Raw genomic sequence first — 18,390 nt, forward strand, 5'->3', positions numbered from 1 at the left:
AATTTAAAACAAAGGAGGAAAGATAGAAAAGGGAAGGGAAAGGTCATTCTATAAATAATAGGTAAAAATGAATCACAAAATTATATTTTTGCATTGTAAAGGTTAAGCTTTATAGAAATTTTGTTCCAGCCCCCTCAAACTTTGTGGCTCCTAACGCTAAATTTCATGGAGATACTTTCTGTAAGCCTTGCATTTGTATTTTCAAAGCTTTACGATTTGGTAGAAAACTTTGTAATTGCGACATCATTTTTCCTGGTCGCTTTCGCTTTGTTTGAAAGAACAATCCTTAGAAAACAACAACGAAAACATAACAAAGCATATAGGTATAGCAGGTATACTCATAAAGTACTTGGGTGATGATGTGTTGTGCAATACCCTGACTTTTCAACAATTCGGCTTTATTCTAGCGCCCTCTTCCATCTGGGTGCCAATTAATCGTCTTGGGTTAGTTCATTCTAAAATGGGTGTAACATGGGTCACAGTGAACATATATTTATAATTATCATCTCAAAAGACATAAATATAAAAAATAACTCTATTGTATTATCGTTGAATTATAAAATTGAATTAATTCGATATTAATTTCTCTACTTAAATTGATTTGTTAAAATATTTACTTCATATTGAATACATTATATTTGTTCTGCCTCCTATTCTATGAATTAGAATAGCCTGTACACATGCGCAAGATCTCTCTATCGACGATCGAGGCTAGTAGTTTAGCCAGCTCGAAAGACAGGGTACAGCTGCCCCGAATCTCCAAAATACGCCTATTTTCAACGATGTTCAAAGGATTTCCTGTTATCCAGCGTATATGTCTGAAATTTCGATGAGTTTCATCATCTGCTGGTCGAGCATAAGAACACTCCCATCGATGGTTCGAGGAAAGAAAATGCGTTTACCAAGAGCGAGATTATCAAGAACTTGTCTCGGACCGCAAGTCGCATGTAAAGTGACATTACGTGGTTTATGTGCATAACAAACGAGAGTTTCTTCTGTTGTGAAGACCGAAGTGTGTGTTGGTGAATGTGAAATCTTACCCGGTGGAGTCGGCTTACATAACACTGCACTGAACAGTCTGCGTCGCGTTGCCGTTGCGTTGGTCTCGATTCTTTCGACTTTTAATTTTATTCAGCCAATCCCCACCCAGGGCCTCTACCTTGACTCTGTACTCCTGAGGTAGAATTCTCACTTGAAAAAATATTTGTCAATTTACTTGCCCTCAGCTCCGGCCTCCACTCAAATTGTCTATTCTATAATTTCTAGTTTTTAAAAACGATCTGCTAATTTTTATTCATGAATTTTTACCCGATTCTTTTTTACAAACTGATTGTGGATGTGATTTTGTTGATTCATCTGTATTCTGTGCAATAGAATGTTAGGTATGCAGGCCTAAAAACATTTTTAGTTTCGGCCTAACATTACGCAACGAACGATCCTTCCTTGAATGATAGTTGATTGGAGACTTGTGATAATTGATGACTTATTTTGTTCGTGAACTGAGAGAAAAACTTTACAATAACAATCCATAATTTGTGTTTCTGGATCTAACTAAAGTAAAGTTACATGTATCTACATGTATTTAGCTGCTAGAAATTATAAGTGCAGAATTACCTGAATTTCTTGTGTGTTCCTAACTGAAATCTACTCTTAAACCAGGAATTAGCATCATTTTCAAAGAGAAAGAACAATAATTGTTGGTAAAATGGCAGCCATTGTGACAAACTTCCTACCGGATTCCCCAAGTCAGGACAACCTGAAATCTCCGACGACACCTACTACTCCAAGCTCCGTCTTCCCTGGGCCTGGTATGGGAGAATGCAACCTCTTTTCACCCGAAGATACGACCAATGGAGACGATCCGCTGATGGGAGAACTTAATGCTAAGGTGATTTCTGGAATTGGAAATGCAAAATATTCCATTTTTTTTCATTTAGACCATATTAATTGTAAAAAAATATTGTAAGACTTGACTACATACATGTATGTAGTTTCTTCAGATTCCTGTGTTACTGTACAAGTAGGTGCACAATGAATTTTGCTGTAAAAGGTATGCATATATGCATATTAATTGCTCAGCGACCATGTTGTTTTTAGGCATATTTGTAATGATCTACTTTTAACTTGTAAATTAAAGAATCGCTCTAACAATAGTTTTGTATCTCAATGAAATTTAAACATCCATGCACGGTCTTCTTTTAATTTCAACTACTATATGGCCTGTATATTTCAATAGAACAAAATCCAAGTTACATGTGCTTTAATTGAAAACTTAAAAGGAAAATATGCTTTTACAGCTGTATATCACAATTAATGCAGTTGGAAAATGCACGTTATAACCAATACACTATTCGTCAAAGAGTATGGTGTTCACCCAGTGTATTCCACCTGCCTGTCCCGGCAAAATTCAGGTCAAGTCGATCTTGACGTTCATATACCATAATAATCAATATAATGATTGTGGGCATTAACAGAAAGACAAGACAATCATTTCCTTTTGTTATTTTTTGTGAACATGGAAATTAATGAACATTAAGGCCTACATGTAATTTATTGTACTGTGAGATATCCAGATTTGATTGATCTGCATATAAGAAAGAAACAATGTAAACTTTTTTTTTGGTATTTGAGAAAATCTGAAAAAAAAATGAAACGCAACTTAATTTGTTTTAAATGTCTTAATCATGCTAGGACAAGCTGGTGTGTCCATCTGATACTGTCTATGAAGCTATTCTGAAGCAGCTGGAAGAAAGACTGGAGGAAGGTCAAGGAGAAACAATCTATACTGTTGGGCAAGGAGGTAAAACAACCAAATCTTTTATTTCAGATGAATCAATGCTAAACTCAAATATTGTTTTAGGATAAATCTACGGTACTGAGTTTACATCAAAAAATTAATTTGATAACGTGTCTGATCAAAATGTATTCTTTGTCTTGTTTATAACACACTCTCAAGCATGGAATAGGCTAAAAATTTCAGGATATGAATGATCTTGTCAGTAGCTTTCTAATATCAAAGTAAGTGCTGAAAGTGAAATGCCTATTTTAAATAACATTGAAAAAAATTACCAAACGGCCAAAAAAATACAACATCTATAATCTTTGGTTAAAATGCATTATTATGCTTTTGTAATATTGTAATGTTCAGTCATCTGACCCTTAACCAAAGCTTTCTTAAGACAGTCTTTAATGGCTTTCAAAAGGTATTTTTTCTTCAAATTTTCAAATTAGGGAGATTTATCTTATGATGTTCATCTACAGTATTCTTGTACAATGTATGAAAATAAAAAAAGAGTCGAGTTCATTTCTCATATAAAGTCATGTTTAAAAAAAAATCAAACATGCAAAGTTATTAAAGCAAGCTAGGACGGTACATGAATTGAATCATCTCGATTACATTATAGTTCAGATAAATAATTTTTATCCACTTTTATTATTATGGTACTGAGTTGTCACTAGGCGCTGTATAGCAAAGTTTGTTGTTATTGGTAAGAGTGGTATTGCACAATCTTGCACCAGCCCACTCAGCTGACAGCTTCCTGTTTAAATCATACTGTGAAAGATTATTAGTCACGTGACTTGTGAGTCAAGGACAAAGAAACTTGATTGTTTGTAAGCTTGATATTGCACAATATTACAGCAGCCAAAAGAGATCTTTCAGATGTTAGACTTAATGCCATTGTCACTTGTCAAAAAAAATGCTTGTTGCCAGTTTTCATCCTGATCTCTCGAGTGTGATATACATAGATAATGAAAAACTTAAATGACTAATAATTATGACAAGGCTCGACACTAACTTTTTTTCATGGTGGCCTGATCAGTCCACAATATCCATCAATTTCATATTTTTGGTGGCCCGCAAAGCAAATATGGTGGCCCTAAATCAAATAGAAAACATTACAATTTATCAAAACTTTGGTAGTCAAACTGGGCCACCAAATGTGGGCTTTTACAGAAGTTTTACTGCTAATGTCGAGCCCTGATTATGAAACTAAATTTGCCAAGAAACTTTGATGCTTTTAATACTTCATGTAATATTCATATATTTCTATTTAATACACCATGTGAAGTAATGCATGACATTGGTAAGATAAAGTTAATGATCATGAACTTTTGTTTTTCTGCATTTATTGAAACCAACATTATAAAGTCAGGATGAACTTCCCATCTAAACCAGAGAAGTGCATGGAATATTTTTCCTTGTATTGCATTGCAATTTGCTCCACATAAAATCTTTTGTGTAGCAGATTTTTACAAAAGACTGTACAGTGTACAGGTTGAGAGCTCATCTCTTTTGACCAAAAATGCGGATCACATTTGGTATTTGTAAGCATATTATTCCATGGGTCACATTTTGAATGAAACCTCTATGAACATATACATGACGGTTTTAAGAAATGCTAGAATACACGGAGGGGCCATACAATTTTCAAATGAGACTAAAGGTTGCAGTACGTATATCCTTTCTTTATTTTGACATGCTATTTTTTCCCCCTCTGCTCTGTTATCTGTAAGGTGATGGGACCAAGAGTGGATTGAGTCCTGATGAGGTGGCCGCATCGGCAGCAACCCTGGAACGGATGGCACAAAGTATAGAGGCTGATGTGGTGCTGTTGCGAGAAAGGGACGTTGAGAACGGAACAGTGGCTGATTACCTGGTGAGAAGAAGAGCAGATGATGAAGACTTCTATGAAGTCAGGTACGTGCTGTCTAGCCTAAATCTGAACCATAAAGTCCAGGGTTCAAACACTTTTCCTACTTTTCACCCAGGTGTACTGAATAATGTGATTCAATTTTGATTCAGTTCACTTTATTGACACCTACATACTTCTCTTTTGGATTCTTATCTGGATTTCTAATAGTCTTAACAGAAAAGTGACATTATGCGTGGTGAAAGGACTTATAGGAGATAAAAGATTAGTGAGAAGGTTGGATGCAGAATGTCTTTCGCATGAAAGAAGTATAAAAAGAAAGAGGATAATATTTGATTAAGTTGGACGGGTAACTTTAAGAAATTTTGTATTGGGGAAATCTGACCTACATGTACACCTGTTTGATGTTTACTTGATAATTGTTATAAGCTACCAGTAGAGTTAATATGTCTAAGTATTTGAATTTGTGGTCCCTTGGGATCTGCCAATTGTCAAAACATTTCAGGTGCCAGCGGATTGTTGTGCAGTGGACACAGGTTCCAGCAGTATTTCTCTACTAAAATCATATACCACAGGTACTTTACCCTTTAATTTCATTCATGACAGGGTTGCAGTAGTGGGCAATGTGGATGCGGGGAAGAGTACTCTGCTTGGTGTATTAACCCACGGTGAACTGGACAACGGTAGGGGATTTGCAAGACAGAAACTCTTCAGGCATAAACATGAGATGGAATCGGGAAGGACAAGCAGCGTAGGAAATGACATATTGGGATTCGACAGCAAAGGAGAAGTAGTCAACAAGCCAGATTCCCATGGTAAGCTTATATATAAGGGAGGTGTAATGTGTTTTATAAAGCCGTTTGTAAGTTATGCAAGGAACATCAATTATATAATTTCTTCTTTCATTTTTTGTCTCACCTGCATATCAGAGTGAGACTATAGGCGCCGCTTTTCCGACGGCGGCGTCAACACCAAATCTTAACCTGAGGTTAAGTTTTTGAAATGACAGCATAACTTAGAAAGTATATGGACCTAGTTCATGAAACTTGGCCATAAGGTTAATCAAGTATTACTGAACATACTGTCTGAGTTTCATGTCATATGACCAAGGTCAAAGGTCATTTAGGGTCAATGAACTTAGACCATGTTGGGGGAATCAACATCAAAATCTTAACCTAAGGTTAAGTTTTTGAAATGTCATCATAACTTAGAAAATATATGGACCTAGTTCATGAAACTTATACATAAGGTTAATCAAGTATCACTGAACATCCTGCATGAGTTTCACATCACATGACCAAGGTCAAAGGTCATTTAGGGTCAATGAACTTAGACCATGTTGGGGGAATCAACATCAAAATCTTAACCTAAGGTTAAGTTTTTGAAATGTCATCATAACTTAGAAAATATATGGACCTAGTTCATGAAACTTATACATAAGGTTAATCAAGTATCACTGAACATCCTGCATGAGTTTCACATCACATGACCAAGGTCAAAGGTCATTTAGGGTCAATGAACTTTGGCCGAATTGGGGGTATCTGTTGAATTACCATCATAACTTTGAAAGTTTATGGATCTGATTCATGAAACTTGGACATAATAGTAATCAAGTATTACTGAACATCCTGTGCAAGTTTCAGGTCACATGATCAAGGTCAAAGGTCATTTAGGGTCAATGAACTTTGGCCAAATTGGGGTATTTGTTGAATTACAGCCATAAATTTGAAAGTGTGTTGGTCTAGTTCATAAAACTTGGACATAATAGTAATCAAGTATCACTGAACATCCTGTGCGAGTTTCAGGTCACATGATCAAGGTCAAAGGTCATGTAAGGTCAAAGAACTTTGGCCACGTTGGGGGTATTTGTTGAATTGCCATCATATCTCTATAAGTGTATTGGTCTAGTTCATAAAACGTGGAAATAAGAGTAACCAAGTATCACTGAACATCTTGTGCGAGTTATAGTAGTTTTCAAAATCAGCACTGCTGCTATATTGAATCGCGTGATGCAGGTGAGACGGCCAGAGGCATTCCACTTGTTTGCCTCTTATGACACTTTGTGTAAAATGTTTATGAGTTGGATACCCTAAAGTAACTTAGGCCTGTACAAGTGTACATATGATATAGAAAGATATAGGTGAGATATGGGCTATCTGCTCATATTTAACAAGAATCCAAGGTCATAAAATAAATAATTTAGAAAGGCCATTCTGTGATAGTGTGAACCTATGGCGATATTGATCCGATTTGAAAGTCTATAGAGAGATGACAGTGGTTAGAATTAGTTTGACAGGTAATGACAGCAGTCAGGTCCCAAAAAAGTGGCTTCTTTCATCCAAGTGATATTCATGACTCAAGAAGTTTTGCATATTTAATGAGCTTGATGCGGACCAAAACATTTTTTTTAATTCGGTCATTGCTGCTCTAAATACACATCAAGTTTCATGATTTTGGTATCATTGTAAAGAGGAAGAATCATTCTTTCAGGTCATGTGTTTGAATTTGAAGGAGAATGAAACCTTTGGAACAAGATAGGTTGTGTGAAAACAGAATAATCAAAGAAACAGATCAACGAAAGTTTGAGAAAAATTGGACAAATAATGAGAAAGTTATGAGCATTTGAATATTGCGATCACTAATGCTATGGAGATCCTCACATTGGCAATGCAACAAAGATGTGTGATGTCACTTGTGAACAACTCTCCCCATCAACTTAGTATATATTTCCCTTAAACTGCCTCTTTTATCACATCTATCAGTAGATCATGTGTTCTTTCTATAGGAGGGCATGTAATACAGATTTTTAAAGAATACATCATGGATAAAGAGTTTGTATCACCATTAGTAAAAGCAAAAAGAGACATTTTGGGGGTATTTTATAGTCCATCAAAGGGAAAGTTGTTCACATGTGACATCACACATCCTTGTCGCATTGCCAACAGGAGGATCTCCATAGCATTAGTGATCGCGATATTCAAATGCTCATAACTTTCTCATTATTTGTCTGATTTTTCTCAAACTTTCGTTGATTTGTTTCTTTGATTATTCTGTTTTCACACAACCTATCTTGTTCCAAAGGTTTCATTCCCCTTTAAAGATTTTGTTATATAGGTGAAACTTTTGATCTTAAATATATATGCTAAATAATAATTATTTTCATGTGACAAAAGTTGTAATTTTAACACTTTATTTTTGTTTGAGCCCAAATAATTTTTTGATCATGATAAAGTTGAATATCTATGCTTTAAAATGGTATAGGTTTCAAAACAAGAATTCGTTTAATCTTGTCAAGATCACACTTTTCATTGGCCAAGTACATTAAGCAGCTTGAAAACAAGAATACTGCACTATGATTGGTCAAAGAGACCACACTCTCACCCAAATTCCAACGGCTCCAGTGCTGGTTTCACGGCAAGGTCACACTCCCCATGTGGTAATCTCCTCAAATTACCAGCGCTTGTTGATTTGGAGCCTTATCCAGCCAATCAGAACTCTAGATTTCATGCTACTCCAAAATTTTAGAAATCTCGTCTTTACCTTGGTTGGATAAGTGATCTTGACTCGATTAAAAGGTGCCGCATATAAAGAGTGACATTATGAGAAAGTACAGCAATTCAGCTTTATGGTGATATAGATATCTCCGAGGCTCAAAATGAAAAGTTTTGCACAATTTGCAAAAGAAAACAGAGGAAGAAAATTTAGTTTTGATGCACATTTTCAGGCCTGAAATTCACTTATTGATCAAAATATTTTATACTGTAAAATAAATTACCAATATGAAAAAGAAACATGTACTCTGTCTAATTGTGCAAAGATATCTAATTTGAGTTTAGGATGAAGTAGGAAAAAAAATCACAAGATTTTGCAGGGAGGAGGATTCAGCCATGAGAGGATTTGGATGAATCTGTCCTATTTGCTCATTAGCTTAGGGACATGTGGCCTGACTGGACAGTGCACAATAAAAAGTGAAGTCGAACTAAAAGCTATGCCTCAAGTGTCAATATGCAAATTATATTTAATGCATGATCTGACCAATGTGATGATGTAATAATTTCTAAGCAGGAATTTAAGTGCAGATTTTAGTCACACTTGAATCTCACTCCCCCAGAATAATATAAGATATCACATTATAACAACATTTCCTTAAAGTATGTAACATACGGAAGTGTTCTAAATATAGGGAATGATTATGTTGGATTACAACAAAATGTTTTTTTTTTCTTTTTTGCTATACCAGGTGGGAGTCTTGACTGGGTAAGGATCTGTGAGAATTCATCCAAAGTGATCACCTTCATTGACTTGGCTGGCCATGAAAAATACCTGAAAACGACTGTCTTTGGCATGACAGGTCATGCACCAGACTTTGGCATGCTCATGGTAAGGAATACAATGTCATTCCTGACTATTCTTAAATCTCTAGAAACTTGAGTCAAATGCACTAGGGATAGGTTGATGAGGGCCCAATGAACAAAAACTAGATAGTTTAAAGTTTAAAGATAGTTTAAATCGTCCATCATCCCTGCCATGGATTTACTAGTAGGTTAGTGCCTGGCTTGCAATGAATATAGACTCTGCCTAGTCTTTCATCAAGGTATTGTCTCCTTACATGCCCGATCACTCCTTGATTTTGATTGGCTGAGGAGTCTGGCCCCATTTCATATAAGTTACTATGGTAGCAAGTCTTGCTGGAATGTCAACTACCATGGCAACAGTGGAACTTCTGTGTTTTGATTGGCTCTTCCAAAGAAAGGTGATAGTCCAGTAAGAGTTGCTATTATAGCAACTTTTTATGAAGTGGGGACCCAGGTGTCTAACTGAACTATCGGATATGTCTTTCAGTGAAATAAATGCTCCCAAAGTTTCAAAGTGATTGATCTACTGTATATACTCTGATTTACAGGTTGGCAGCAATGCTGGAGTGATCGGTATGACCAAGGAGCACCTGGGTCTTGCCCTGGCCCTGAGCGTCCCTGTCTTTGTGGTGGTCACCAAGATCGACATGTGCCCTCCCAATGTCCTGCAGGATACCCTGAAACTCCTGCAGAGGATACTGAAGTCTCCTGGCTGCAGGAAGATACCCGTCCTTGTAAACAGCAAGGAGGATGTCGTCATGATGGCTACAAACTTCAGCTCGGAGAGGTACTTAATCTTGAGTGTAATGGTACAACTGAGGAATCCACCATGTATTTACCTCATCCTTTGCCCACTGGAATCCGTTTTTTTTTTACAAAGTATATTTGGTAGCTCAAAACGGACTCAATAAATTAATAGATGATCAATACATATCTTTAAGAAAGGGTTGTTCTTTACTTTCCTCTTTTTAGGATATTGAATAAGATATATTGATAATCAGCTAAGCATGTTTGGGCACTTGTAGGAAAATGACTCATTAAGATATTAATCTCAAGGTGTGGTCCCCTGCCTGCTTTAAGTGTACGCATGTGGGTAATATGTGTTTGAGTGTGTCTATTTGATTGCACTTTTATACACAGTGCGATACATTTTCATATTTTAGCACACTGAATGGTGTTTATCGTGACTCAAGGGATCAAAGTTGATAAAGAAAGAGATAAACAAAATAGAACATAACCTTGTGCTTGATAGTAAATTCTTTAACTTTTCATGTGATTATTTTTATATAGGAGCATTGCAAGTAACTTGTAATCAATTGAAATTTTATTTTTTTGTCCTAAAATCAATCACTTGTCTTGCAATTAATTGGAAATTTGCACTTGATTGCTCCTTTGCTTTTTACAGGAGTATAAATTAATGTGCTTTTGTTACAATTGATCTATCAGTTAGAAAATTACAACAGAAATTTGCAATTGATTGCATTTTCTTTTTTTTTCTTGCAACACCCCCTAAGTCTGTAGAATGTTCTCTTCTCTTTCAGAGTGTGCCCAATCTTCCAGGTGTCCAATGTGACCGGTGAGAACCTAGGCCTACTCAAGATGTTCCTCAACCTGCTGACCACTAGGACAATGTTTGATGAGAATGAACCAGCAGAGTTCCAAATTGATGAGACATACTCTGTACCGGTAAGTCAGGGGAGTCAGGGGGAAAAAATACATAGGGGGGGGGGGGCTCTCAAGTGATTTTGCCGCCGAGATGCTCCAAAGAGCCCTGGCAAGTGAAAAAATAAAATAAAAAAGGGCCCTGGAAAATCTCTGAAAGCTTATCCAATGTTGCATATTTAGGAAGTAGGTTGTGAAACGTAGCCCATGATTTTTTTTTTGCCTGATATGTGTTATTCAAGGGGGGACACAGTTCATCACCCCCCCTCTCCTTTGAGTAAAATAGGTTTGCTGCATAAATCTACACCAGTGCTAATCATAGGGTGATCAAATCATATCATGTCTTATCCATTCTACTCCTCCATCCCAGAGATAGTTATCATACTAGTAATCCAAAGTAGGCTGTGCTGCTTTGGTAAATCATAGTTTAAAGCCCCAACCCCCACCCTTCCACTAGGGTTGGAGTTAAGCCCCCTTCTTCAAAACCACTGAAACGCAGAAAGGTGGCATTGGATATCCAAACTACTCATTCATGTAAAGATTAATTCATGATGCTTAGTTGCTTACATTATTGACCAGGAAATGGTTTTGTGGTCATTGACAATTTGAATGAAAAGGATCTAATAATCCTGCCATGAAAAGGGATAATGGCTATTCATGCATCTCCACACTGTCACTGAACAGTGGATGAATAACATCTGAATTAAGAGAATCTGCTGGAGTCTTGAAAGCTTGCTTAATTCATTCAGAATATTAAAAACATAAATTGTCTGTTTTATTACCCCAGACCAATAGAAATTTTTCTAGAACTGCCCTTATTTTAACACAAATTCATAACCCCTATATTTTTATATCCAATTTCTTTTGAATGAGGAAGTGTTAACCAAGTTATGTAAGTTTTGTGACATTTATATCTCAATTTCTATATATATATATATATATATCTCTCAATCAGGAAGTAATTAAAAAAAAAAATTATGTCATGATTTTGTGTCATATTTTTCTGTTGGAATTGAATAAATTTGAATTTGGAAATTGCTTTAATATACTGGGTTGAGCTTTGAAACTGCTCTTTTTGCAGGCCCCGCTAATAATATATTGTAAGTATTACCCCGTTCCAGTCTAAATGCCATCTGGTCAACTCAAGGTTGAACCAGAGACCTCTTGTTCAAGGTTCAAGGTTTATTCATATCAACATTTCAAAAATCAATAACTCAATACAAACAATAATACATGATACAAATTTTCATAGATAAGCATAAAATAATATTGTAAATATGAAATAACAAAAAAGTACTAGAAAGTATTCTTGTAATTGGTTCTAGAATAATGACAAAGAAATAAAATGGGAGATGTAGATATGAGGGAGCCTAAAGTAAATACAAAGCTTGTTGGTTGAAAGCTCCTTTGAATATGCAGTGAGAGTCCCATAAAAATATCAATATGACAAGAGAGAGTACTATTAAGTACACAAAAAAGTAAACAAAACGTGTTTGATCACGAGGCAGGCTCTCTGCTACTGAGCCACCATGTCATGGCCCTCTCGACGTATCAAATTCTTTCATTTCAGGAGCCAAAATTACCTTTGATCGCAATTTAGCATTTACACATATAAGATCATGAAGTCTTCAACTTCTCTTCCTTTCTACAGGGAGTTGGAACAGTAGTGTCAGGGACGACGTTAAAGGGAACGGTCAGAATAAATGATGTCCTGGCCCTTGGTCCTGATTCTCATGGTCACTTCCAGCAGGTCATCATCAAGAGTATTCACAGAAAACGTATGCCGGTCAAGATGGTTCGAGGTGGACAAACGGCATCTTTTGCTCTGAAGAAGGTGAGCTGATAAATACACAGGGGTAGAACCAAGATTTATCCGGGGGGGGGGGGGGGGCAATAAAGAAAAATAAAATGACAAGAAAAAAAATGGTCATCACAACTCCCAGAAGAGTAATGAGAGTCACAAAGTGAACATTTATGTTGTCCTTGATTCCATTATTGATTATTTCATTTTAATGCTTCATTGTTTACGGATATACCTTGTGGAAACTGAAGCCCTTTTATACAAACCTTTTTGAGCATGTATTGTCAGTATCATATGTTTCTATTTTCATGATTATAGACTTATTCAGCATAACACCAAGTTCTTCTACTTCATAAGTTGAAACAGCTATATGCAAAGATGAGATTTCTTCTTGTTAATTTCTGATGATTTAACTATTTCATATTCCATGTTTTGCGTATTCACCTTAAACCCCCACTTTGTCTTTTGTGTAAGCCAGAAGTGATGTAACTGGATTTATATACTGTAGGTGCCTAGGTGGTAATTTACTTTGCATGCTCTTTTCAATTTGATAGTATAATCATTCGAAATGAGGAGTGATGATTTCTGTGGATAATAATCATCTGTTTCTCCTTCTGTTTACAGCAAATCAAACGCTCCCAAGTTCGGAAAGGAATGGTAATGGTTTCGCCTGAAATCAATCCTGTTGCATGCTGGGAGTTTGAGGGTGAAATCCTGGTCCTCCATCACCCAACAACGATAAGCACTCGTTATCAAGCCATGGGTAAGATATCAGTTATTTTCATTTATGAAAATAGTGTAACCACGAGGGGGGGGGGGGGGGTGTTTCATGAAAGATATCAGGGGCCTGTTGCAAAAAGAGTTGCGTTTGAACGCAAGTCAAAATATCAAGCGCAAGTTCCGAATACGGGTGCATCATTGGCTGAAAATCAAGTTGCGCATGATTTTTTGAGTTGCGTATGACTTTTTGAGTTGCGTTTGATCACAACTCTTTCTGCAACAAGCCCCTGCAATGACTAAATTGTCAGCTCTGGCAATTTCAGTGAAGTCCTTGGTTTTGATTGGCTGAGAGGCACTGGCCTCTAACTGTTGCTATAGTAACTGTCGGAGAAAGGCAACTTGTCTGTGCTGACAACTTTCATGAAATTGTCCCCTGTTGATATAGACCACTTGAGAGAGACAAGAAAGATGATGTTATGCGGAGTTGGTTTTAAAGAGCAGGTCCCATTTATACGTGTTTCAAAGGGGGGGAGGGGGGATATTATTTCTAGAGAAAACCCATATATGTGGTCTACATAAACAAGTGTTCTGTATCAAAAGGGGGTTGGTACGAGGAATATGTAAAGGGCAGTTCCATGAAATAATCAACCTCTTTGTATGTTTGACCCCCATTTTCCCAAATTTTTACTTAACTTCATGAACTACATGTACTCAAGTGGTGATAATTTGAGAGCATTGCACCTTTTCAAATGTAGCTCACAGCGATGACAAATCATTCAGGAAAGTGCTGCAATACGGGGTCTGATGTACAGTTAATGGGGTTGCCATGAAATATGTTGCAGCTAGTTTATAGATAATTCATTCAGTCATGAAGATTAGAGAATGCACCAGAATATTTCATATTAGAATATTTTCTATCCAAAACATTTCTCTTTTCATTCAATCAGTTCACGTAGGGAGTACACGCCAGACTGCCTCTATTATCTCTATGAGTGTTGATCACTTACGGACGGGAGACAAGGCAACAGTACGCTTCAGATTCATCAAGAACCCAGAGTATCTCAAGGCTGATTGCAGAATGGTTTTCAGGTAGGAAAAGCGACTTTGATATGATTTCATATACCATCATTAATTAAACATGAAGTCAGAACCAAGTTTCAACAGACATTGGTTCTGTGTAATTTACCCAATGTAGGACTGCATCTTGTTGCTCCTCATACAGACTTTCTTGTAGTAGATCTAGCATGATATCAACTGAAAACGATCTTTCAGAGTCAAGAGGGGAGGGAATATTCATTCTCTTGATACTTTCAAGGAGTTATGGAAAATAGATGGCCAATTTATGGATGTAAAGATGTGAAATTTCAACAAATTTTTGGAAAGTTTTTTTTTACGGTCAAGCAGTTGTCAAAATAGGAATGTTTTAACAGTTGTTTGAACACCATATAAAAATTTTGGTATAAGATGCGTACAATTCACCATATGGGTAGTCTCGAGGACTGTTAGGACGATAAATGAAAAGAAGTTGACGAGAAATAAAAATGAAAGAAGTTATGGGAATCACCAAATGATTAGAAATTAAGCTTGTGGTCTGTTGAGAGTCACATGCACTACATACAGAAATACATATATGGGACCACACACAAAGGGTTAACCTTATTCATATTAGCTGGTTTGGTCATAGTGTTCCCTTAGTTTACCTATTAATTCTTAATAAATAAAACAGTCCTTGAAAGCTCACAAGTTTTGTTCTTTCCCTTTTCCCACAGCATGAGTTTCCCTTTGAAGAATTTAATAATTTGATATGGATTGGTTTTGAGGAATACTTTAGGTACAAATGTTCTTCTCATTGTCCCAACAGGGAAGTTTTGTTCTTCCCTTTTTCCACAACAAGAGTTTCCCTTTGAAGAATTTGATAATTTGATATGGATTGGTTTTGAGGTACAAACGTTCTTCTCATTGTCCCAACAGGGAAGGCAGAACGAAAGCAGTTGGCAAGATCACCAAGATACTTCCCCATGCGCCTGCCACTGAAAACAAACAGAAGCACAAGATCGGCAAAGGAAGAGGGCATCACCACACGGGGCTTAAGCCTTCAGACCATGCTACAGCCGGTGCAGGAAGGGGTACTGGACGTAGGGGGCGTCATAAAGGAAGGGGCGCTGGGGATCTCGGAGCCACACCGTCTTCTAAAACAACCCTCGTTGGGGCATCGTAATGCTACCTTCAGTCTTCATACATACAGCATGGGAAGGATTTAGTTTATCGTTTAAGAAGCAGCCCACCTTTTGAGGGCAGTGCTTGTTAAGTTTTCTGCATACCGTCATATGCATTGATATATTGTTATTGTGTAAGGCAACCCTTTCCAGACTGCATCCTTGTAAACTCAGAATTTCACTGCATAGCGTTACTTCAGGCAATTAGTGATTATGCTTACAACTACAATTTTGGAAAACTTTGAGTTCAAATATAATTGTGAATCACTATTATTATTTTCAATGTCATGTGATGTTGCAATTGTGATGAAACTCTCCTAAAAAGGCAGAAATTTACACTTTCATATAACACCGAGAGCTGATTATGGCAAAATCTTCTTTTCAGCTTAGGTACATGTATATGTGACAATTGTAATTAACCCTGTGCTGTAATAAAAATCTCATTGGTAAAGGTTTTGCAGACTTGGGCAGCCGCAATCATATCAACTTTATATATGCAAGGACCTCTGTTAAATGTAATATCATTGAATACTTTGAAGACAAGTAAAGCATGGAGGGCCGACGACCAGATGGATTGATTGATCGTGTCAAATCCTTGGATGATCTACATAAAATTACATTAGTTTGAGAGTACCGTAATATTCCCATCTACATGATAGTGTATAAAAATTTATCTTCGAGCCATCTTGTCACCGTTATATGGAATTTGAGCTTATTATACCAAGAAGTTTTATGCATGAAGATTGGTCTAGTTGAGTGAAGTCATAATCCTTGATGATACATACAATTAAACATCAAGTGGAACAAAATAGAGATCTAATAAGAGGACCATTAACCAGGATGGGTATGTAGGGAGACAAAATAATTAGGATGTATTAAGCACTCGAATAGGGGGGGGGGGGTGGGTAAGTCAATGAAATCAAGTGAAGATATCGAGCAGAAGTTGAGACAAAGTTCTCTTTTTAAATTGCAGTGTAGATAGTACATTTGTAGATATTCTCATAACAGATTTTCATTTTTATGCATTTTTTTTTCTTCTGTAATATTGTTTCTTCCAGTTTGAAGTTTTTTGTTTTTTTAAAACTACATAGGAGTGCTCTTGTGTAGCTCTTTTTTTGCCTGGACATGTACTCTGCAATTCTCATGACTATCATCATACAAGTTCTTTTTTCCTTTTTTACCCCTCTGACTACAGGAATTTTGGCCTTGCCTTGCATAGTTTTCTCATAAACCAAGGAGCATGCTGGTTGATCAAAACAATGACCTATGCACAAGTGTTAATTATGTTATTGGCAAAAATTCAACAAATGCAGTCATTTTGATTGCATATTTGAGCAGGTGTAAGTAAATTATCGGTATTTTGCTTCCCCCGATTTTAGTGCTTATTGTGTCTGTGTTTATAATACCTGTCATTCAAACTACCACAATATTGCATTTGGTGTTTTGAACTGGATCAAGTTAAAAAGAGAATGCTCGGGACTGAAGTTTTTAAGTGAGGCAGCTCATGGTTTTATAATTAATTGGAACAATTGGTACTCTTTGCAAGGTGGGGCCTTGTTCTTTTTCAATCAAATCTATGGGGCTCAAATATTTGGTAGTCGGAGGGTAAATATCGGGAATGAATGCGGCTAGGCGAAACTGCGCAACCGTGAGAAGTGTTGGCAATGCGGTATTTTTCAGTAAAACAAGATATTGCAGCTGTGTACAAAATACCATGAAGTTGGCTTGTAGATCAAGACAGGAATTAACACGAATAACATGGTCAAATGTATTTTTTTCTCAGACTTAATTACTGTTTAGAGGTACAAAATGTATTTTTAACAGATACTTTTAATATACGCATCTGTTAAATTCAATTATATACCCACATGTAGTACAAGAGTTCAACATTCATATGAATCAACATCTCTGTAATTGAGCCTTTTTTTCATTTTATTATTCATGAATAGGTTTGTTGCTTATTATGCACTTTAGACTTACATTTTTGCTATAATTCTGTATTTTCATCTTTTAATTCATTTTCCTTTTATTAGGGTTGTTTACATGAGAACATTCACTGATATTCTGACAAGCAGGCCTTACTTTGGGAAAGGGCAAACATGTTTACTGGCTACTATGAAATTAATAACAAGAAACATGTCATGCAGTGGCTTACGCAGCTGCCATAAGATTAATATGAATCGCACTGAAATCTAAATTATTATAGAATGAAAACAAACCTTAATGAAGAAATACAAGTTTTTAAGAATATTGCAGTCTACCAAATCAGTGAAATATTTGGAAACAATCAATTGAATTCATATCAGATAGAGAAACAAAGAGGGGAAAAGAATGTGTGGGAAGATATGAAGCAATTAGTTTATGCCAAAATAAATGTTAATTGTATTATTAGAACAAATGTTTGTATTTCTCAAATTCATTTCACTTCTGAAATCCTGAATGAGAGGGAAGAAAGAGAGAAACAGTTATTGAAAGGAAGGGGACAAGAGAGAGAAGGGGAAAGGGATAGAGGGGGACAGAAAAACTTGACTTGGGCAGTTTCACCAATTCATTAAAGTACAGCAGGCTCTCTCAATCGTCAGCGTCTTGAGCATTTTTTTTTCAGGCCATATGTATAACGTGTTCATTAATCTTAAGCCCAGCATGCACTAGGCGATGCAATTGCACTAAGATCTGATTACAACAAGTTGTCAATTGCATCTCCATGCAATTGCATTGCAGGCGCCAGCGCACGTATAACAACAGCTCTGCATCTCCATGGCACCTCTTTCCACGCTTACTTTGCACTGCAGCAGCGCATCAAAGGACAGATCTGATTGGCCCATATTATTAAAATCGCACCAAGATTTGATGTCCAATGTCTGAGATTTCGTCTGATTCTTCTGCAAAAAATTGGATCTCGGTTGCAGTCCGTTGCAGGTTGGTGCACATTGCGATTTGTTGCAATTGGATCTCGGTGCAATCGCGTCGCACAGTGCGCTGGG

The 18,390-nt window shown here is 36.6% G+C and overlaps 1 protein-coding gene across 1 annotated transcript; it reads left to right on the forward strand.

Annotated features, from left to right (window-relative positions):
- The first annotated feature begins 676 nt into the window (after nt 1–676).
- On the forward strand, nt 677–17,804 carry LOC129269176 (GTP-binding protein 1-like). The gene is made up of 12 exons (XM_064105438.1): nt 677–1,179; nt 1,660–1,888; nt 2,692–2,800; nt 4,516–4,699; nt 5,259–5,467; nt 8,893–9,032; nt 9,556–9,794; nt 10,549–10,693; nt 12,321–12,503; nt 13,095–13,233; nt 14,138–14,279; nt 15,162–17,804. Exons 2-12 carry the CDS (start codon nt 1,706–1,708, stop codon nt 15,406–15,408), a joined length of 1,920 nt encoding a protein of 639 aa, XP_063961508.1. The 5' UTR covers nt 677–1,179; nt 1,660–1,705; the 3' UTR covers nt 15,409–17,804.
- Nucleotides 17,805–18,390: the final 586 nt, after the last annotated feature.

The sequence above is a fragment of the Lytechinus pictus genome, chromosome 10 (assembly GCF_037042905.1).
Source record: "Lytechinus pictus isolate F3 Inbred chromosome 10, Lp3.0, whole genome shotgun sequence".
NCBI classification, from domain to species: Eukaryota; Metazoa; Echinodermata; class Echinoidea; order Temnopleuroida; family Toxopneustidae; genus Lytechinus; species Lytechinus pictus.

What these genes read in the sequence shown, in the direction of transcription:
- LOC129269176 (XM_064105438.1), top strand. Translation starts at nt 1,706, where the DNA reads ATGGCAGCCATTGTGACAAACTTCCTACCGGATTCCCCAAGTCAGGAC. An exon ending in GAAGACTTCTATGAAGTCAG is followed by an intron (nt 4,700 to 5,258) that starts GTACGTGCTGTC and finishes CATTCATGACAG; the next exon opens with GGTTGCAGTAGTGGGCAATG. An exon ending in CATCTTTTGCTCTGAAGAAG is followed by an intron (nt 12,504 to 13,094) that starts GTGAGCTGATAA and finishes TTCTGTTTACAG; the next exon opens with CAAATCAAACGCTCCCAAGT.